The 23,678-nt window shown below is 36.4% G+C and overlaps 1 protein-coding gene across 5 annotated transcripts in view; it reads right to left on the bottom strand.

Annotated features, from left to right (window-relative positions):
- Positions 1 to 1,549: 1,549 nt before the first annotated feature.
- The window catches only part of FAM184A (family with sequence similarity 184 member A), an 86,747-nt gene continuing 64,618 nt past the window's right edge, over positions 1,550 to 23,678 (bottom strand). Inside the window, exons 10-19 of one of the 5 annotated variants that reach the window (XR_009629899.2) lie at positions 23,216 to 23,428; positions 21,933 to 22,086; positions 19,119 to 19,246; positions 15,315 to 15,499; positions 14,669 to 14,815; positions 9,986 to 10,103; positions 8,743 to 8,847; positions 4,748 to 4,947; positions 3,900 to 3,991; positions 3,183 to 3,265 (exon numbers count right to left, since the gene is read on the bottom strand). Coding sequence is in view for 4 of the 5 variants with exons in the window: in XM_060753251.2 (XP_060609234.1) it covers positions 3,184 to 3,265; positions 4,748 to 4,947; positions 8,743 to 8,847; positions 9,986 to 10,103; positions 14,669 to 14,815; positions 15,315 to 15,499; positions 19,119 to 19,246; positions 21,933 to 22,086; positions 23,216 to 23,428 (1,332 nt within the window). In the remaining variant the exon portion in view is untranslated. Of the gene's footprint in view, positions 3,266 to 3,899; positions 3,992 to 4,747; positions 4,948 to 8,742; positions 8,848 to 9,985; positions 10,104 to 14,668; positions 14,816 to 15,314; positions 15,500 to 19,118; positions 19,247 to 21,932; positions 22,087 to 23,215; positions 23,429 to 23,678 lie in introns of those variants that run through there. The other 4 variants (XM_060753251.2, XM_060753253.2, XM_060753252.2 and 1 more) reach the window with 4 other exon arrangements.

Raw genomic sequence — 23,678 nt, 5'->3', positions numbered from 1 at the left:
AAGGCCCAATCTCTGCTTTGTATTAAGTTTGATATATAAATTACTTGTCTTATATGACTAACTTGACCCAATGACAACCATTCTATGACTGGACAAGCCCCATAGCAGCAGTTTTTGAGGGGGTTTATCAAATTTACAAATATATGAGTTGGGATGTATGTGACTGTATTCTAGGTCAGGAAATTGAACTTAATTTTTTTGTGTCAGGAGCAACTTCAGGTCGCTTCTGGTGTGAGACAATTGGCCGTTTGCAAGGACGTTGCCCAGGGGATGCCCAGATGTTCAATGTTTTACCATCCTTTTGGGACGCTTCTCTCATGTCCCCGCATGGGGAGCTGGAGCTGACAGAAGAAGCTCAACCAGCTTTCCCCGGATTCGAACCACTGACTTATCTGTCAGCAGACCTCTGGCACAAGGATTTAGCCCACTGCACCACTGGGGGTTTCTAATTAAACTTAGTGAGACAGATCAAGATTCTAGAAAATGTTCTGAATTGATAAGTAATGATGATTTAAACTTAATGAGCCAAATTCATTCCTTATTAATTCAGAACATTTTCAAAAATCTTGATTCACTGTTCATAACAAGTATTTTATTTAAAATATCTGGTGGGTTTTTTTAGTAATGTGAAGTGGAAAGGGTTAGTCACTAAAATTTGGGATAAGCTAAGTTCTCCTGCTTCTGATTTATACCCCACGCAGGAGGGCTTAGGGCGTCACCCAATTAGCTCATCAATCTTTTAGCAGCTAATCGAGCTGACCGCCGCCTGTTCTCTGACTCCCTCCGTCTTTCTACAAAAGTAGGCACCTGCAAAACCTCACTGTCGGATTCTTCTTCCTCTCCCTCCAAGACCTGAGCACCTCCCTGCTCCCCTTCCTTTTCTGACGATGAGGAATCCTCAACAATAGTACATAAAGGAATAGGATGAAGTCTGGTTAAAACATTTGATGCTAAGTTTATGCCAATTATTTTAAGCTTTGGTTAAGTTAGAATACGGGACCGAATTGTCTTATTGCGTTTTGTTGTATTAGTTGGGCAAGGGAGGTTTTCGCTGCTAACAACAACTCTGTTACTGTCATAACCTGCTTTGTGTTAAAGACTTCGTGATCTGTACCTTATTGTCTACTGATTTTGCTGGGACTTTTGCAAAAGACTTTCATTGGTGTCTGCAGTAAGACTTCCCTGTTTTCTTTTTCAATTGCATTTGCTTATTTTGTTTGCTGGAGTAAAGCATTTTTCTTTTACATTCAATTTTGTATTGAGGCTGTTTTTTAAGAGCAAAACAGGGCAACTATGTATAGTTTTCCCACAACAGAGGGAGGTATAGGAATGAAACTCTCTTTCCCTGTTACTGTGATGGCAAATACCATTTGCATTAACACATCTTAGGAAGAACAAAAAGCATTTTGTTAATTAGAAATTTTAAGTGGGCACTAAATACTGCTACACTTAAGAAGCATGTACCTCTTTTATATTTAGCACTGTTCTTGTCAAGTAATATGATCACCTCAGAGCAGAAAAATAAACAACACAACAAATACTTCGGAAATCATAGCAAAATTATCGAGTGTGTTTTATTTCACGTAACAGCCAAAAAAAATCTGTCTTTGATTCAATATGGCTTTCTTCTAATGTAAAGGCTGTGTATACCTACAGTTAAAACCATCCACCATAGGGTATCTGCCAAGCACTGCTGTAGACTTGCAGGAGAACATTAGAACACAGCTTCAGTGAAGTTTTCAGGCTGAGTTTACACGAAATATATTTTTAAAATTTTGATTTAGAATATTTTATATTTTTATATGAAAACATACAAATTATTCTTTTATACATATGCTACATATAAAACTTATTTTAACTAGTGATGGTACCTTTCTTTGAGTATTATGCTTCTGCATAATGGGAAGACATAGTCAGGACTTCAGCTGAGATAATGAAGAGTTACACTTTGTATCTAAGGATAAAAATCTTATTTAAAATAACCAAGCAATCTCCCTCTTCCCACATTTAAGGATATAAAGATCAAATCTTAATGTACATTCATAAAGCAAAGAAAAATTTCTCCCTGAGATTACCAATCTTGATTACATTTGTGGTAATCTTGGAACTAACAACAGCTTAAACATAAATATATAAACCAGATTTGCCAGTGTACTCCTTCTTTTCTGGAGAGAACTCGTACAACTGAAAGCCAGGTGTAATAGAGTGGAAAATCAGACTTGCTCTGTGAAAAAGGTCACATGGTTCCTGGCTTAATTTTATAATGGAAGAAGGAACATCTTTCCTTGCAAATTAAGTATGCTGGAGTTCTTATGAACGATTTACATGCTTTCTTATGCATAATTGACTTAGCACTATTTTTTTTGTAAAGCCTGAGTTTTGCCCAAAGGATGATAATGTCCTCAAAATGCAGATTTCCATAAATGATTCTTTGCTTACATAGCATGACATAATGTAGTACTCCAAATGTTCTAAAGAACATTTCAAGTATTTATAAAACATTTAAGACAAAATTTAGCTGAAATCCAACAGTAAAACATATTAATTATAACTCCTAGAGGGCAGATCAATTGCAGACAAGAAATAAAGATGTATTTTTCTTTTTTACTAGGATCTTAAAACCACTCAGTTCTAAAAGCCATCTGCTATACTACTATATGCATATTTATTTTGCATTCTTCACCACTTTTAGAGTAAACACAATTTCCAAAGTCTACAAAATAAATAAAAATAAAAAGATTTAAACATATCTTGCCACAGTCTGCTTTAAAAAAACAGTTGACAGTGTATTTTGTATACAATAACCATGCAACTGGTTGCATTTGGGGAGGGCAACAAGAAAGGAAAGCTGGTCCTGAACCAAAGAAAATACGTATTTATAGGAAAAGCAGAAGGAAACTTTAAGTTTCTTCTACAAAAATTTATTATGCAATAATTACAAAGTTTAAATATTTTTCATTTTTAAATAAAAATAAGTGTCATTAAGCACATTTATATTACCATGTCGAGTGATTCCAACAAATATCACATAAAATACAGTGCATTTTCAAATCAGAGACAAATACTTTCTCATTCACAGTGTTTGACATGTTACAGGAAAGCTTGTTCACATAAGGGTTTATTTTAAGGTCATGCTGTTATGAACAGTCCACACCACGCTGTGCCACACACAAAAATAATCTCTTAGAATGTGAAGTAACGGGCAAACCATTCCTGACGCTGTGGATCCGGGGAAGCCACGGGAGAAGCTTCATTCTGAGGAGGGCTAAATTCGTAAAAAGAAAAGAGAGGTTTAACCCACAACCAACAGAGAACCAGCAAAACGCCTAGAAAAAGTACAATGACGCCAGTTCATAGTGAAGCACATCATCTACCTTTGGAATGTATTACATCTGAATTGCATGATTCATTTTAATACCCTTTTTCTACCTCTGATCATCCACTTCATTGGAGAGCATCAGCAGCACAAAGTCACTAAGCCACATCACAAGGCGGAAAAACAATATTTTGAAAAAGAAAAATGAATGGATTGCTGATCTTGTTTAAAAACTGTAGTGTCGTATGAAAATATTTTTTGGGAGAATATCCTCTTTTAGCATCCTTTTCTTCTGGTCAAGTTTGTTGTTCGAAGTATGATGCAAGCATCGTACTCTCAAAGGCATGCTGAATGACTACTTGTCCTTAATGGAACAATTACAGACATTAAATGTCTCATAATGTAAATGAAATACTGTGACTGCATGCACATGAAGGGACACATTCTAGCAAGGAACCCAATGTAAAACAAACATTCCTAAACATAATTTCCAAGTAAACCTTTATAATGTGATTTCTACATGCACTTTAATGCTTCATTAAATTAAATGTTTGGCTATCAAATTAAGAAAAATAATCCCTACCGTTTGGAGGGCAATACAAGGCACGAAATAATTTGCAATGGAAACGCCAGCATCACAGTCCATGAATTCATGCACATGCATGTTAGTGCCGCCTGAACACACATACATTCCACATGCATAGGGAAAAATAAGGAACATTACATATTACCGGTATTTAACTTCACCTTTAGCAATAAAATGCTAATATTCTTCTATTTCCTGTTCCCAGATCTAAGCAAGACGGAGAAGGCATTTGCTCTCTCCAAAATATGAAATATTACATCTTTTGGTCTGGTAGTAAAATTCATTTCCTCACTTCCTAAAGCAAGCTAAACGTGAATATTTTAATGCTGAAGCACAGCATTAAATAATACCTAATACATGCACATACTGACATATATTCTAAGCTTGCTTCCAAGGAAGTTTTTTTCTGAGGTAAGGAAAAGGAATAAAACAATACACATTCATCTAACAAGGTAAATAGTTTGTCAGGGAAGAACCACTCTTACAGAATAATGATTTTTATTATGGGGATTATAACATGTTACAGCCAGCATTTACACAAACATTTAACACAATTGTTCATTGAGGTAAACAATTGAAAACATGAGAACTATATCTGATAAGTGTATCTCCTTAAAAATTTAAAGGATGGGTTTGAGACATTAGGCAAGGGGTGATCACATTTCAACAAGTTTTACAATAAAAAAGGGATACTGGAAAGAGGCTTAAAAGAGAATGTAAAAATTAGAATTTCAAAATAAAATTTTGTACTCTTTTGTTCAGTTAAGACAGATAGGATTCAGCTAAAAAGAAATCAAAATTTTCTCCAAGTCAGGAAAAACAAAAACTGGTGAGGCAGTGCTCACCTCAAAACCGTCTTGGGCTCTTTGGGTGGTATTGGCTGTGGAAGTGGTCTGCTGCTGTTGAACTCAATATCATGGATGGGTGAATTTGGAATAGGGTCCAGACGGTTAGCATGTCCATTGCCCACTCCGCTAGATTCCAGGGCACTTAGATTGGGGACACTCACAAACCTGTTTGCTGATTTATCATTCTTCTTCTTTTGCTGCATTAAGAATAACAAATGTGAGGAAGGGCCTGTACAAATGAGGAAACTGATGGGGTGGGGATTTCAAGTTTGTTTTTATTTACCTGGATGTTATGGCCTTAGGGGTTATTTATTTATTTATTGCACTTTTAGCCTGTTACCTTTGGAATATTAAAAGTAAACGCTTCAGTCAGATGAACAATATTGAGTGAAACTTTAAATAATGTTTAAAGATCTAGTCTGTATCAAGAGTTCTGCAGGAAAACAATGGGAACTGTTTCTTTGTTATGGTTAACAGTCTTAATTCAGTGACACCCAAATATACTAATATAGAAGAAGATTATCATAGCGTAATTTTTAAAAAGCGTTTTAATTCCTAGTCATCTTCTTAGTCCTGTACAATTAAAACTGGATTACAAAAAAACTTTTATATCAGTCAATTTAATTTCTAAGACAGAAATAAGAAACAACATTATCTATGCTAAAGAATGTTTAAACTTTAATTTTTACCTGAATTGCTTCTGTCAAACAAAGCTTTTTAAAAAGTGGGTTGCAACCAAATTTGTCATCCCCTAACTGAATGTTGGGGTTGAGAAAAACTTTGTAGTATGCCACCTAGTGGCTGTTTTAGACATTTATATGGGTATGTTAGAAACAACATGCAGCAAATGCTTCTGGTGTACTTCAGGGGGGAAAAGGGAAATCTATCTGTCTGGATTAGCAAGCTTTGCAAGTACTGATTTTGCTTGATGGCTATCTTTTCAGTTTCAGAAATACTTCCCTTCAAATTTTGATCCCAAAAAACAAAGTTGAGTTCATAAATCATACTCAGTTGAAATAAAAAAAGGTCAGTCATCTGCCACGAAAAGTTAAAGAAGGATTTGCCTGCAACTTTTGCAGGTAGGGAAGTATGAATGCTGCCTATTTGTTTTGGAGGGAAGAAAGGCTATAGATTGCATGCAATTACAGGAACAGACCATGATGGGAACAAGAGGGAGGTGGGTGTGGGTCTATTTAAGGCACATGACCCACTCTGCAACCTGAAACCTTTTATATTAGAGGTACGGACCGCCCCCCCCCCCAAAATACCCCATTGTAGTCCCACCATTCAGGAAAAAAAGAAGCGTTAACAGAGTACATTCTGCCACTTGAGGTTGCAAACCAAGCATGCCAGTATGGTATGAAAAAGATCAGAGCACCTTATTCAGAACTAAACTTAGTTTGAGTAAAATGGCTTGATCTGTCTGTAAAGCTGTAATTCTCACTGATACCTGATTGATTTTTTTAAATATTATTTTTAAATGTTACTATGCATGAATAGAGAAACTGAAATTGTAGATGACCTCAAAGAGAGGAGGATGAAACCAACACATAGCTTCGTAAGTTTCAATAGCAGTTTTCCTTCTTCCTTTGAGGAAAACAGACACTGAAAACAATTGTTTTCATGCCTGAAAAATAACAGAAAAATCAAGGGGTTTGTTTGAAATTGACTAGAAACAACAAGTGAATTTGTTTTTTTTGGGAAGATTGTAAAACTAACCAGAAAATAAATCAAGATACACAGTTCATCTGAAACCCTATTTAACCTGTGTGGCACATCTGAATGAACTACAATGCTAAAGCTCATAAAACTATGTAAAAATGTGCTAAAATGGCACTGAGAATCTCCACTTCAGCATGCAGAGAACTTTGTGTTAATCTGGAGGGTTCTGGAAATAGTTAGATATAACACTGCAGCTATCTTCTGTCCATTGTATGGATGGCACACAGCAAGAGGCACTCCCCTCAAAATCAAAAACTCCCCAGTATATATACAGTCAATGAGGATTTCACTTCAGCTTACACCGTGAGATCAGTGATTGACAATGCTCTGAAAGGATGATTTTATTTGTTTTAAAAAAATCTAGTTCAGCAAACTAATATAAACATCATTATTCTTTCCACTAGATGGCAGACATGCATCTATTTTTCAGATACAAAGGAAATAAACTGGCAATGTCATTGATTGTACTTTCACATATATTATTTACAGTCAACAAAATAGTTATTTGCTTTAGATATCGAGTCAGATTTTTAGTTTCTCAACATTATTTGTGACATTTTCTTTGATCCAAATACAGTCCCTAAGTATGAATTTTGTCATTTTTCTTCTGGGCCAACATGACTTGGCTTCTTCCTCATAGCAGATGTGCCAAGAGGAAAAGCTTTCTGATCTCATCAGGAAAGACTGCACATCTCATGCATGACACAATGCACAAAAGAAAGGTCTCTTTCCTTTAATGAAAAGGACATGTGGATACTCCAGATGGAGGAAAGGCAGGGAGAAGGTTTTGGCCATTTTCTGGGTCCTTCTCCAGCTCCCAGTGCCAACTGTCACCCTGTTCTAGATAGAACCCAGGTCTTTAGAGAAGATTTTCCTAGGGCTGAAGGAAATATTGCCAGAAGTTGGTTCCACAGAAGAGTGAAGCGAGTGAAGCTCCACCTCAGCAAGTTTGGAAACAACAGTAACCAAGTGGGAATTACAAAGAAAGGAAGAGGAACCATCACAGGTCGCCTACATTAGGATCAACATACAAAACCTATAATTCCATATAATTACTTTAAAATGCAAATGATGTTGAACTGGATAACTGTCAAAATGTCCTCTTTCTGTCTATATGTCTTGTATGTCAAAAACGGCATTGAATGTTTGCCACATATATGTACATTGTGGCAATGTACATTTTATATCATGTACATTATGATATAATGTACATGAGAAGGGTGGAATATAAATACTGTAAATAAAAAAATAAAAAATTGACATTCAAGAAGGACAATGGTAAGCCAAAACCGGGAAAAAAACACAGGCAGCATATCAGTATCCATATATTTTGAGAAAATCCTTTATCAAGTGGAAAGTTTCTGTAAAAAAAATAATAATAATTCTAAACAGCCAAAATAGCAATTGTATTAAACATTGCTACATAATACACACACATATAATATTTTAACAACATTACAATAAACTATATACAAAGATATAAAATCGTATCGGCCTCAATACTTGAAAAAAAACCCCAACACTTCCAAAGTACAGGCAGTCCCCAAGATACGAATAAGATAGGTTCTGTAGGTTTGTTTGTAAGTCAAAACAGGTACATTTTTAAGCATAATTCCAGCCAAATTATATACATGTAAGTTTTGGATAGCATAGGGAAGGATTAACATCCTTGTGGTATTTGTTTTGCTGTCAGTGCCCCGGTTCAGAAGATTTCACCTCACTTTCTGTCCCTGTGATCATTGGATTTTGAAAAATTTGGTTTCTTGTGGAAACAAAGATTTGTGATAAATCTTCAGTTGAGACACTTCCCCCCGCCCATGATAACTCTTCCCTTCTGAGGGGAAGATGTATCTCACTTCTTGTTGTCTCACCCCCATCCTTAACTAGGAGCCATTTGTAATTAGGATGTTTGTAACTCAGGGGCTGCCTGTATATGTTTTCTGATAATGTTGAATTGAGGATTATTTTATACTGTGTCTTATATTTTGCACCTTGTTTTTTGCTATGTTGTACACCGCAGTGAGTCGCCCCTGGGCTGAGAACTGCGGTATATAAGCGAAGTAAATAAATAAATAAATAAATAAATAAATATATAAGAATGTAATATTTCACTTATTGAAAAAATGTGTTGAGGTTGTTGAGGACCACATCCACCTGTCCCTATGTGTTTTGAACCCCCCCCCCACCCCAGTTGTTATTCTTCTGTTCTCTTTGTTCAGTGTTAGCAATTCAAATTTTACTCATTTTAACATTATAATAATGATACATACCTTCACCAGAGGGTTAATAACACCAACATTAGGACTTGCATTAAACACTTTGTTGAAGTTAGTCTCCCTATTGACTAGTTCCAGCTGATAGAATTTTTTGTCATCCTGACAAAGAACAAACAACAAAATTCATATTGTATCAAGCATGTATAATAACTAGTATAATAATTATATTTCCATATCAGTCATCCTGGCATTTCAAGCTACTATGCCTGTTCACAAATCATTAGGAAGAACTCAAATCTGAAGGTGCCAAATTTGAACTAAAAGTCAGAAGGTATAAACGGAAGATGGGCATTTCAATTTGCAGCAGAACAATTCCGACATTTATATGGTAATTTAAGTCTAGCTGCTACCAAATACACTTACCTAGTTCTTTCTTTAAGGGGTTGTAGTGGGTTTCCTATCTTTTGATACAATTGTGTGGGTTGGTTTCATCTATGTACCAACTCTGTTGGCTATATTGAACTTTAGCAGGTCATTTTACTGTTACACTAGCTACGAATATGTTCTAGTGGAATATTAATTGTGGCCTTGTACTAATATTAAATGTCTAATACTGACTGAATCATATTACCAACTGTAGTGACATAGGGGCTCACGGGATTTGGCTACTCAGGAACAGCTGAAGAAAATGGTATTACCATTACAATGAACATTGTCATTCTCACTTCAGTGTCATCAGTTGGGAGCCCCCCACCCCTCCAACACCAACTGCTGTTCTGAGATCAGAGTGAAGAGAGGGGCCAGGAAGACAGTTCCATCTTGTCTCCTGCACCGTGCTTATAATATAATATAATATAATATAATATAATATAATATAATATAATATAATAATATAGCATTGATAATATTACAATGTAATACAATATTATACTACTACTAATATGATATTATAATTATATATTTTATATTACATGTAATATTACTAATAATATTACAGTATAATGTTATAGTACAATATAGTAATATATAATATTGTGCTATGGTAATAATATAATATATTGTATTTATATATTACTGTAAGCCGCTCTGAGTCTCCTTTGGGGCGAGAAGGGCGGCACATAAATGTCATAAACAAACAAACAAACAAAACACCCAGACAATACAGTTATTCACATCTTGGCTTCCCAACCTCATCCAGTGTAAGGGATCCTATACAGGGTTCCCATGATTGCAGATCCCGCCATAAAAGGATCATAGGCCTTTGACTTATTCCTACCAAAAAGAGAACAAATCTTACAATCAGTTTCTTTATCAGTTGATCCCTCTCAGCAATCAGGTCTTTCAACTCAGCAATAAGCTGCAAATCTTCTGGTCTTGATTCCCTGTTTTGATATTTTTCTTCCATTTCTTCTAAACTTTATAGGAGACAAAAGCATAGTTTAATAACAATACAGACTTCAAACATAATGTCATAACTTTGTACTGAGAAATCAACTTCATTAAGCAACAAATCACAAGGGCTATGATATCACCCCTCCACACCTAAGTAGGTTTCTCCTTGTTGGCTACAATAATGGAAATAAAATGTTGAACTCACTGACTTCCCTATGTCACAATTGCCAACAGAATTCTACTTTTTCAGTAAAGACATAATGTAATAAATCAGCTAATGTGGAAGACAGTATTAGATTAACTGCAGAGGAAATATAGTAGAAACAGAATGCAAACACACCACAAAAGAAAAATAACAGTTAAGTCAAGAAAACTGTGAAAAAAGGACTAAACAGTGAAGAAGCATTAAAGGAGAGTGTGGAAATAAGCATACAATTTATAAACTGTAGAGAAAACCCAAGAAAATAAAGCCTTGCATTTGTGGAAATGTTAGTAATTTCTGAATGTTAGTGATTTTTGAATACAACTGCAAACTGCTATTTATTATGAAATCATCAGACTAGTTCTGAACAAACTAATTATAAACTGTGACAAAACTAAAATTGTGTGCATTGTGTGCATTAGGAAATCTGTTGCTATGATGGAGCTACATAGTTTATTCAGCATGTCTTATATGGGACTGCACCCTCCAGTAGAGCTAGGTATCAAGTCTGAATGCTAAATCCAACTCTGTGCTTGCAGAAATCTGCTAGCCTGATCTTTTTTCTCCCTAGTCCCACAATCAACATGAACATTTGCTCTGTAGGTCACCAGTGCTTCAAAGCATATTTTATAGCCATTATGAGAGGCACCAGTGTTGCTGGTTTCCCAGTTCCGCTGATGGAAGAAGTCCTAATTGTGGAATTATGCAACTGGTTTTGATGCTTTCGGTGGAGGTGCAGGTGATCACAGTATCCAGGAGTGCTCAGATTTTGTAACTTTGACAATTACCATGTGTGGACCTTAGGGTTGTTGTTGTTTTTGGTAGCCTCTGACTACTGCCAGACCCCCATCCCTATTCCTCCCATCTTCTGTGCCACAAAAAATGTTGAGCAAAAATCGTCCAAATTGACTAAAAAGTAATGACTAGTTTGGGTGCTCATCAGCCAATTTCCAGGGCTATGACCCCTTGGGGGGAGGAGGACATAGATAATAATTAGTCCCCTACACTTTCTACAATGAACCAAGCTCAATGCAGTATCCCACAGCTTCTCAAACAGATGCAGGATTTCAGCTTGTTGTTTCATTTCACACGTGGCCTTTGTTTCACATCATTATTTTTGGATAAAAGGTTTGTTGAAAATTATTAAACTGGTCTTCTTTTCTGTGGTATAGGAACCTATCCCAATTCTTTCAATTTCCCCCTTAGTACCAACATTTATGTTAAAGAAGGACTGTCTAGGAACACATTTACTTGGTTATCTGAGGGATACTTGACCTTAATTTAATAAGCTGTTTGATAGCTGTTTCTTTTTTGTAAAATAATACCATAGAAGCTTTAAACGCTGTTCCCATTCCACTCAACATCACAGCTACCTGCCTCTGAACCTTTTCAAATCCATTGATTGATCATCCCTAATATCAATGTCAGACAAACCGGTCTGTATTTTTTCAGATCTTCCTTTTCACTTTATGGAAATGAAAAGGAAATGTATCCAAACTCACTGATGTCTCTGAAATTTTCAAATGAAAATGAGAATATACTTGTGGATTTCTTTTGTAGCCTAGGATGCTATTTGTTTGTTCCTCATACAATAATCCCGACCACCTTCTTGCTAATCTAAAACTGAATTCCTGGCCTCTCATAAGCCATATTACTCAAGCAAAGTTGCACATAGTTCCCATTTTTGGAACTTATGTAAAACCCACATTTTTCTTTTATACCTGTGTTTGTTTCTCCATCCATATTGTAAACAAAAGGCCCAGCTTTTTCTTCCTCTATGCTTGATAGGGCTTTCTTGTTAAATCCATCTCTACAATTTCTATCATTTTATTCTGAGCTTTAGTTTTTTTGACACCATAGCTGCAAAATCTAGGCCACTCTGCTGTGCTTGTTGTTGGGAACGTGCTTCTTCTTTCATTTCTTATAACAAGCACTTTTAAATTTTCTTTTTTTTCCCAATCATATAAACTTTTTTAAAGGTCCATCTCCTTTTTCTTTTCCACTGGAGCTGAGTTTAGGCCAAATGTGTATGTTTACCTATTGGGCATGTTATAGAACTAGTTTGCACAAAAAGCAAACCAGGTTATCAAACTGATCGGGCTGTACCTTTCAAATTTTAGATACAGTCGTGAAGGAAATCATGTTGTTAAATCATCCCACAGGGGTATGTTAGATGAGCATGTCAGGGACAAGAACTTGAAGTATAGCCCTTTCTTATCCATACTGATTTTCTACATTCAGAGATTTTTTCAATGTGGAAGAACATTCCAACATGCAAAGTAGTTTACCTTTGGTTTTCAAAGTATGGATTAGAAGTTCCATTTATTTCTATGTTAAGAATAGTAATTTCATTAAAAATAATTTTGTTTTTGTTGTCAAAAATTAAAACTAAAATTATAATAATGTTAGTTTTCCCCCTCCTTTTACTTCTCTTAAAGAATAAAACCACAAACAGATGGAGACAGAGATAAATGACATGAAAGGAACCAGAATCACACATTTAAAAAGATTCAAAAAGACACAACTTTAAGTGAAAACAAATTACAAGCCTTATTAAATATATATTTTGTGTATCTGTTGCTCCACTGGTAATAAGTTGAGAACATCTAGGCACACTTTTTGGTCATATTAATTCAGCAGAGGCACTCACCTCTAGCCAACATTAGTATACATCTGTTTCTCAAACTGTGCTCCTCCAGGTGTTCTGGACTTCACCTCCCACAATTCCTAACAGCTGGTAAGATCGCTGGGATTTCTAGCAACTGAAGTCCAAAAGAACCTGGAGGAGCACAGTTTGAGAAACACTGATGTACATATTTAATGTTTGCATTTTATACAGTGGTCTGTACATGTCTGAGGACTCTGAATCCATTGATTCAACCGAATGTGGATCAAAAATAACCATACAAAAATAAGGTATTAAAATATTCCAAGCTCTTCTGCAGAACTGCCCTGCTGAAGGAGAAAAACCACTGAGAAGGGTGGGGGATATGGCAGGCTGAAGCTTGTGTCATGGCAGCGAATTCCTTTGAGGGAGGATTGGGTGGTGAGGAAGAGAGACTTGAGCATCCACTTTTTTGGTATCTGCAGAGGCCTTGAAACCCCTCATACCAGGGCACCATTGTACTACAATTCATACATTTGTATCTGTGTAACCTGGGATTATAAAGAATGCTTGCAAATGTACTCATCCACCATGAAAAAAGGGCAAAAGCTGTGAGAGTTTTAACACTGGATACTGTGTGAAGATATCTCCTGTTTCCAAACTCCCCCTTTTCTCCAAAGCATTTTTGCACAAAGTAATGTGTTTTACATGCCAAACATTTGGGATTTGTATGCACAAAAGAAATTACTTGCATAAGTGATTGTTTTGCAAAATAAACATTTAAAGTGCAAAAACTTTTGAAATGAGCCAAAATGCACAATTATGTCCAACAAGAAAGAAAAAAACCCTCTTTGCTCTAGCATGGAAGGACAGAATAAATGGTAAGTTCTAGTGTAAAAGACAACAGTCAGTACAATTGAACTCGGTGTGTCTAAAATGTTTGAAAAGACATATATATAGGTTACCAATCATCTGTAAGATTGGTGTATACATATTTTGAAGCAAGCAAGAAATTAATCTTTTAAATAATTTTTAGAATATTTTATAATTATAGAAAGAAAATAAAAATCTCCCATTTCAAAGAAGAGCCTTCTAGAAGACAAAGAAAACACAAACCTTGGTAATGTTCAAATAAAGTTCAGTTTGTTTACCAAAACTTGGGTTGTTCCTAGTATGTGTCTACCTATGACTGTCATTTCAATTTTTTTCAACAGTTTTAAAACGAAAACACAGAACATGAGTCAACTCTTTCAAAATGATAAATGTTGATAAACTTCTATATTCCTCCTGTGTGTTCAATACTATACTTATTGTAGTCCTAAATGTTTCCAAAAATGTTAAGTATAATTGGGTGTACCAAGCAAGAGAAGCATAGATTTTTCATTTAGAAGTGCTTCCACATGAGCATACCTATCAAATACTATTACAGCAGTTGTCCCTCCACATTTGTAATTTTAACTTTGGCAGATCTGATTATACACAGATTTGATTTAAAAACTTTCTCTCTAGGAATTTCTAGGTCCTCCAGTGCAATTTTGTGGTCAGCTTCCAGCAAAAAATAATCAGAGAGACATTCTGGAAGACCTAGAAATGTATACAGAGATGTTCTCTCAGGTAAAAATAGCATTTTCTATTCATGGTTTTTCACTTTCATTGGGGTCTTGGGCCCCTAACCCCAGCGAATGTGAAGGGATGACTGTACTACTTCACTGAGTAATATTATAGTTCACGCCACTCAAACTCGGTCCACACATGAAATTGTTTAATGTAATAAAACTTACGAAACTTGCAAAGCTGAATTAATTTCCTTGAGCAGCTCTTGAGTCTTATTAAAATCTGCCAGAATGCTTTGTTTCTCTCTGATGTGGTCTGCTGTCATGACATCCAGCTCTTTCTCATGTTTCTTGTTTAAATCTTGTTCATACAGCCTGTTTAATTTATTTTATGTTAAAAAAAGTTATTCTTACATCAGTCAACTTTGTTCATATTGCTTTCCTGCCATATTTGCAAAGGCTTTGTGTTCAGTATCACTGATAACATTTATGAAATCTAATTGTACTCCATGTGTTTCTCTGAACTTCTAGCTTATTTCATGAATATAAGTCATCTCCTTTAATGCTTTATAAACATTAAGAGTTTAAACAAAGTGCACATCAGGCTATTTTAGTTAAATTATAAAATTAACATTATAACTAACTGGTCAAGAATGTACTTTACTGTTAGGTTCTACTCTGGGCAAATCAAGACTGTCTTTTATGTGATAGGTAGTTCAAATCTTAAACTATGCTGCCACATCAATCAAGACATTTATACTGACAAAGCAGTTTTAATCTGACAGCATAAACTATTCTATGACTTTAAAAAAAAACAAAAAATCCCACATTGAATCCACCAGAACATATTACCTGACATCACCAATATTCATACCTAATCTGTTGATTAGATTCACTTCGTATTCTGAGAACTTCTTTTCCTTTGAACTCCAGTTCTTTAGTTAGTGCACTTATATTCTCATGCAAAGTAAGTATTTCCTTATCTAGTTCAGATATATGATGATCTCGATGCCTCAGTTCATCCTGGAGATCTGATATCCGGCACACAAACTCCTTTTCCTATTAAGCAAATATCAATATCAATATAAATATATATAAAGAATTGTTTATGACATTTCTGTGATGTTTTGTTCTCCTGTTTGAAAATAAGAGACTTACTTCTTTTGCATATTTTTTATTTACAAATCATTCAGATCAAGAAAGGTTAGCTGTGTTAAGTTATAGGGATGCAACTGAGCTTACAGAAAAAGCTGTGCCTGCTCCTTTACATTAAACAGACTTTTGAATCATTCTGTAGGTCACCGCCCTCCACTATCAAGGATGATTCTCCACTCCCCTGCAGAATGAGGAAAGCCACATGCAGAAACTTAACACAGAGTTGAAATGAGGCAGATTTCCACTCTCTTCCTGGGCCCGGTCCTGTTCAACATCTTTATTAATGACTTAGATGAAGGGTTAGAAGGCAGGATCATCAAGTTTGCAGTCGACACCAAATTGGGAGGGATAGCCAATACTCCAGAGGACAGGAGCAGGATTCAAAACGATCTTGACAGATTAGAGAGATGGGTCAAAACTAACAAAATGAAGTTCAACAGTGACAAATGCAAGATACTCCACTTTGGCAGGAAAAAAGAAATGCAAAGATACAGAATGGGGGATGCCTGGCTCGAGAGCAGTACGTGTGAAAAAGATGTTGGAATACTCGTGGACAACAAGTTAAACATGAGCCAACAATGTGATGTGGCGGCAAAAAAAGCCAATGGGATTTTGGCCTGCATCAATAGGAGCATAGTGTCTAGATCTAGGGAAGAAATGCTACCCCTCTATTCTGTTTTGGTTAGACCACATCTGGAATATTGTGTCCAATTCTGGGCACCACAATTCAAGAGAGATATTGACAAGCTGGAATGTGTCCAGAGGAGAGCGACTAAAATGATAAAAGGTCTGGAGAACAAGCCCTATGAGGAGCGGCTTAAGGAGGTGGGCATGTTTAGCCTGAAGAAGAGAAGGCTGAGAGGGGATATGATAGCCATGTATAAATATGTGAGAGGAAGCCACAGGGAGGAGGGAGCAAGCTTGTTTTCTGCTTCCCTGGAGACTAGGACGCGGAACAATGGCTTCAAACTACAAGAGAGGAGATTCCATCTGAACATGAGGAAGAACTTCCTGACTGTGAGAGCCGTTCAGCAGTGGAACTCTCTGCCCCGGAGTGTGGTGGAGGCTCCTTCTTTGGAAGCTTTTAAACAGAGGCTGAATGGCCATCTGTCAGGGGTGATTTGAATGCAGTATTCCTGCTTCTTGGCAGGGGGTTGGACTGGATGGCCCATGAGGTCTCTTCCAACTCTTTGATTCTATGATTCAGATACTGGGTATCAAATTGATGCTATTCCTATTTTTGTACAAGATTAAATAGCCTCTGACATATATATTAAACAAGGGTGAGTAATGGAACCTTCTCCAGCTCCAGAAACATGCCCTCCCCCACCAGTCTTGGTGTTTTTTCTTTGAAAAGGCCACTTACATATATTTAAGCACATGGGCTGAATCTGGCCCATCACATCAATTTATGTGGCCCATGAGGCTTTCAATACCAGAGCAATATATATTTATACAATTTTACAATTATGAACAACCCTTTGGATATAACAGTAAAGCTGATGTGGCCCTCGGTGAAAATGATTCTGACACTGCTGATTTAAGGAATGGGAGAGCCGATGTTATCACTTTATCCCCCCCAGCCCCTCCCTCCAAATTTAAACTGAGGGAGGGTTTTTTTCAAAATCAGGAGTAACCAAAAATCAATTCTTGTTTTGGAAAAAAGCCCCTCACTGTCCTAAAACAGCCTGGAAAGGCTGAAAATATGACAAAACTGGTCAACCTTCCATGGAAGGTATAAGGTATCTTATAAAAAAACACACACAAAAAAAAAGGAATATGGAGAAATGTAACAAAAAAATAAGGAATATGGAGAAATGTAACGTAGCTCCTGACTAGACTGCTAGTGGCTCACAGGCTACATTTTGCCCATTCTGGATCCAGATGTTACCAATATTTAAGTGTTTAGGTTTCTTAATATGGTGGCTGGGATTCAAACTTGCTTTTTTGTAAATTCAAAAGTTATTTTCATTCAGTGATGGGTATTTGACTCAGCAAATCTTTTCACTGACAGAAGCTAACTGGGGAAAGCATGGTTTTTCTCTATTTGCCTCGATCACTTCTTAAACTATCCTGCAGTCTGGAGGTTCCCTAAACCCTAATATGGACCAGCCTCTCAGTTCCAATCAGAAAATCTCTTGAGCCTAAGCTTCTAGGTATTAGTACAAAGCATAATGGAAAGTAAGGTTTGTATGTAATGGAAATAGTTAACAGAAGCTCTATGTACCCTTTGAGAATCTGAGCATAGGCAGAATCGGATTAAAATACACCTTGTTCGGGTTTTTTTTTTAAAGCCACTGAATTTAAGAAACAGCTATATTGATTAGGAGATGCTGTTATTTTTAAACTGTCTTACTTTTGCTGTGTGTGCATGCATCTGTGCCTAGGGGAATGCACATATAGCTATTCTGCCTTCCTCTTATCTTTGGTTCCTATGACTAAATTGGGACAGCAGGGTTCTTATTCCTTCTCCATTCAGACAGAGTCTAGGAAGAATCTGTTTCAGGAATGTCTTTGTCTACTCGAACGTTCCCTTATGCTTTAACTGTTGTAGAACTAAGATCCCCTCAAATACCCAAAGTCCAATTTAGTGGACAGAAGGAGAAGGTATCCCCAGATTCACATATTCACCACAAATTGAGCATCTCTTGTAATGTTTAGGACCAGAAGTGTTTGGGATTTTGGAATACCCTTATTGTTAGTATGTATATAATGAGGTAACTTGAAAATAAAACTCAAGTTTAAACTCAGAATTCATTTATGTTTCATATACAACTGCTACTCTGAAGAAATTTTATGCAATATTTTAAATGTTTTTGTACATTTTGTTTGTGTACAATGAACTGTCACAAAGCAAAGGTGACACTATCTTAGTCACCTATGTAAACATTTTCAGATTTTAGAGTATTTCAGATATCGGAATTCCAGATAACGTTATGCTCAACTTATATATTTTACTTCCATTTACTTTATATACACAGCAGCAACAACATTGATTTCTTAATTAATCTTTGTCCTTGCATTCACTCTCGTCTTTCTTTTGTGCTACTTCCCTCCGAAACATTCATGCATCTTGGGTTGCTGTGAGGTTTTTGGACTATTTGGCCATGTTCCAGGAGTATTCTCTCTTGAAGTTTCGTCTGTATCTGTGGCCAGTATTCAAAGATGCTGGTCACAGATGCAGGCGAAACATCAGGAGAGAATGATCCTGGAACATGACCATACAGACCGAAAAACTCACAGCAACCCAGTGATTCTGGCCGTGAAAGCCGTCAACAACATTAATGTATCTTTCTCCTACACTCCTACCCTCAGAGTGATCCCTCTTTGGATATCTGCTTCTGTGAGCATTAATACTCAAAGACTAGGGGAGTGTCTTCTCTAGATTACCTCATATCTGAAATAATGATATGGAGCATATTTCTGGCATGTGCCATTATTTAAGGTGCTTTGAGGAGAATGGGTCTCCTCCTCCTTGTGCCATAATTAAAAAGGATATTTACATTTTTGAATAAAAAAATACCTGGTGCCTACTGAGATCTATGTTTCCTTCCAGTTCCATTTTGGCAGCTGCTAGTTCTTGTTGATGATTATGTCTTAGTTGATCAATTGCTGCTGCATGCTGATGATTTAATTCTGACCGCAAAGATGCTAGAAGAAATAAATGAATTGATTTCTAATTTTAAACCCCTCCTTAAACAATAAAAGCCCAACAGCCTATGTTTGAATGCACTATTACCACAGAATTATTGCTCTCTAGAATGGTGGTTCCCAACCTTTTTTTGACCAGGAACCACTGTGATCAGGGACCATTCCCCAACATTAGTACCAAAAGGGTTACGAATCAGTTTTTGGTCAACTTTAGATTCGGTTTAGATGTTTGGGGTGCTGATTCACAAAATTGCATTGGATAGACCACATCAGCTCTAGTTTCTGATACAGAACATATGCCATCCAGCACTCGCCCTCAAAAAACCATATTTAATAATCTAGTGCTGATGTGGTAGTAGTAATCTTTCGTGGGTAGTCAGCCTCCCCTCCCCCCCCCCCCGACATCCCCACTGCCTCAGCACTTTAAGAGGGTTTCGTGAGAACAGTTACTTTCATTGCCATGTGGTTTCGAGGCAACAGTGTACCAATGGTGAGGTCATGGACCATAATTTCATCTTGTGGACCACTGGTGGGCCATGGACCACAGGTTGGGAACCAATTTCCTCCTATTTTCTACCTTTGGGCAGAAGAGTGCTAAGAGGAATGAATAAATGAAAATGTATGACAACGTAACATTTAAAATTTTCTAATGTGCAACTGCTTAATTCCAGATTTAGCATTAAAAAGAGTGCTATTAGTTTGCCCTCCAGTATTACTCCATAGTTACAAATAATCTGCCTAGCTATCACATTTTTTGAGATTCAAACATCATAATTTCATTGTTCATAAAATGCTAGCAACTTTGAGTATTACATGGAATATGGCTACTTAAGTGTAATTTTATGATATCCATAAAGGGCAACAACACTCTTTTGTACCATAGTATGGTATTTTTATGCTTTAAAATTTTATTTTGGCTTCTATTATTTATGTACCTATTTAGGCTGAGAACTCTTCTGGTAAACTACTCAACCAAGGCAGTACTAATATAGTTTCTTAAAAATTAAGCAAGTAGCAGTAATATTATTTGCACCACTCCAGATTTCCACACAGAAGAGTGCTGTAGGAATGTAGATATTTGCTTTTTCTGTTCTTGGGTTCATGAGAAAAAATATCAAAAGTATATTTCCTGCTAAGACAGTTTGTGCATTTTTTCTGGATTTTGATGATTTGGAAACTTCTGTGTGAAGAATGTTTTTGAAAAAACTTTGTTTTGCAAAGAAACAAATTAAAAGTTTTGTGTACAATGTTTGTGTGTCTAGCAATTTCTTGTTTTCTGAATAAACCACTATTTCCTGCACAATTTTAACACTTTTTTTTTTACAAAAAAAAGGGAATGTGGAAGATTTTACAATATTGTACAACCTCTGTATCCATAGGCAATATATTCCTGGACCTTGCATCAATACATGAAACTGTGGATAATAGTAAGCCCTATTAAAATAAAGGACTTCTGGCCCAGGAATACCAGAGTTTTGCTGGAGAAACTGGAAAATGCCTAGAGGGAGCATATTTTGTTATATAGGGATACATGAATTCACATATACAGACCCAGCAGATACAGGGGTTATACTGTCATTCTCCATTTCCTCCATTGAGTGTTTCGTTGTGTTAAGAAACTCTATATTGTTGAGAATATGACAATTTGTGAGTTTTCTTTACATTCTTCTACAAAGATACAACTGATTTTTGACTGAAACTTAATGGGGATACAATACATGAGGAAAATACTCTTTTTATCTGACTTGTTTCAAATTGGATTATTCTCCAGCATTCAGAAATTCCATGTGGTTTATGGCTGTCTTGTAACCTCATGGTCAATTTGTGGCACCTAGAGGCTCACCAGGCATTAAAAAATTTCAATGCAAATGAGAGGTGGAATTTCCTCAATAAAAATTGGGAATCAAATGTCCAGGTGCTTGGTTTTCCTTTGAAACAAAAAGTGTGCCTCTCTTGCCCTTTTTAAAATGAGAATATCCACTGAAATATCCAGATGTTTATTTATTACACAGAGGTGACTTTCTGGTCACTTCCTGTTTTATGCAGAGGGAATGAGGCAGCTGCAGAGGCCTACCCAACCAGTTGCCCTCCAGACTTTTGGGCCTCCAATTTCCAGAAGTCCTAGCCAGATTTTCCAATAGTCAGGAATTCTAGGAGATGAAGGTCTACAACATCTGGAGGGTTCATGTTGTATAGGCCTTTGCTTGAAGTTCCTGGATCTATTACAATAGAGCCCTTGAGCTTGCTCACCCCAGGCACAAAAGCATATCCAGAAAAAAGGTGTTATATGATCAAATGGTAACAAGCCACTCAAACAAGATATTATTCAAGTTGTATCACAGCACTATACAATGTATACTTTACATGTTTAAAAACCAGTGGTTGTCAACTTTAGGCCCACAGATGGTATTGCATGACAATTCCACAAATACCTGATAACTGGCAGTGCTTGCAAAGTATTCTAGGAATTTCAGCCCCCAAATATATGAGAATCCAAAGTTAGCAATGACCGCCGTACATTATAGGGTATTAATATATCTCAAAATCAGTCTTAGTCTCCACCTTTAAAAAGCTAGATGTACCACAAGGTAAAGCAAACATATATAGTCTTGGCACAACACGCTAGCTGTTCTCAACACCAGAAATAATGGTTTAAGTTGTAAACAGTAACAGGAAAGTACAGTACCAAGCATAGCTTTTCCTTCATCTTCCAGTTCGAAACGAAGCGTCTGTAGTTCCTGTTCCATTTCCAGTTTGAAAGCATCCATAGATTGTCTGTGAGCATCTTTCAGTGCCTGAAGTTCTTCTGAATGCTTTTCTTGTAAATGATGCTCCAGTTCCTAAGTAATTTTAAAAACGAAAATAAAATGTTCAGCACTGATTAGGGATTGAAAGAATATTCTCACATTGTTGTCATCCCTGGAAAGAAATGGTGCTTCAAAATGTTATGATAACTCCATAAAGTCAACTGCCATGACATTTTCTGCATGCAAGAATGTGAAACCCAAATATTTTCCCACTAGCGGTAGCAAAGAAGAAGTATGTATGTGTGTATATATATATAGAACTTTATGAAAATTTCACCAAAAGATCTCAAAGTGAAAAACATAATTAAAAGTGTGTAAAAATCCGCACAATCTCACCCAGTGAGTACATTCTTTAAAATGTTTTGTTCTCACATATAGAAAAAAAAACTGATTACAGTGGTAGCTTGCTATGTTTGAGGTTGGGAAAGTAGAATTTCAGAAGTTACTTATAAATCAAATGTAGAGAGATAATTCCTGTGAGTAATAAATATTGGTGATTTGTACCAATTTTGAGCCAAATCATAATTATCACTCTAACAGTCAATGGATATACAGTATGCCAATATATTTACAATTGAATCATGATTACTAAAAAAGAAAGGTACTCATATTCTCAGGGGAACCCCATTTGCAGAAGATAAAATAGTCAGAACTGCTAAACTGCAGTCCCTGGGACAGTATTCTGGATGTCACAGAATAGATTAGAAATCCTTCTCCAAGGCTGGATATAGACTCCAGGCTTGGATTCTACCTCCCTGATCTCATCGCTTTTCCTCCTATGTCCTTTCCTCTTTGATCAATTGGCAGAAGAATCAGTCAACGTGGGGGAAAAATGTGGGTGGAGGCCCCAATACATGCACAGGTTACACAACTTTAAGAGAATATGGGATAACTGTATAGATAATAGACAGTTGTTGTTGAGTGCCTTCAAGTTATTTCCGACTTATGGTAACTCCAAAGGTAAATCTATCATGGGGTTTTCTTGGCAGGATTTACTCAGAGGGGCTTGCCCCACCCTTTTTCTGAGATTGAGAAAGTGTGACTCCGGAGTGCCCAAATGAAGATGAACAACCTTTGTGTGAAAACACAGCGCTGCTTCTCAGTTTCTTGTGGCCTGTCATTTGAAAATGTCATAAAGTTGCAGAGGTACAAATAAACATGCCTTTTGTTCTTGTTCTTTTGTTTCTTCCAGGTTCTGAAATGCAAGCATATGAGCTTCTTTCATAGACGTATGTCTGTGCCGATGCTCTACTTCCAGCTCTTCAATTTCATGGGCCAGCCTCTGTCGCTCCTGACTAAATTGTGCCTGCAGCTGCTGCATTGAGTTCTGAGATTGGGAAAGCTGCATTTCCAGATTTTGCTTTAGCAGGGATATCTAGTTTGCAGAAAAACAAAGATCAGTAGAAATTCAAATTAGAAATATACTCTATTTATATTTATTTATATCCCCCCCCCCACCAAAATGGTACATGTTTCACCCAACAAGTAGCCATCCTATGATGTATCAAACAATTTATAATATAAAAGATACACTTTCTCAAGTGTAGAGGACACTTTCTCCATCATGACTTCTTTTGTTAAGTAATACATTTATTTTAAGCAGAAATTCCAGTACATAATATCTC

This window comes from Anolis sagrei, chromosome 1 (assembly GCF_037176765.1).
Source record: "Anolis sagrei isolate rAnoSag1 chromosome 1, rAnoSag1.mat, whole genome shotgun sequence".
NCBI lineage: Eukaryota > Metazoa > Chordata > Lepidosauria > Squamata > Dactyloidae > Anolis > Anolis sagrei.
The sequence above is the reverse complement of the archived record's forward strand: the minus strand, read 5'-3'. Positions and strand labels throughout refer to the sequence as shown.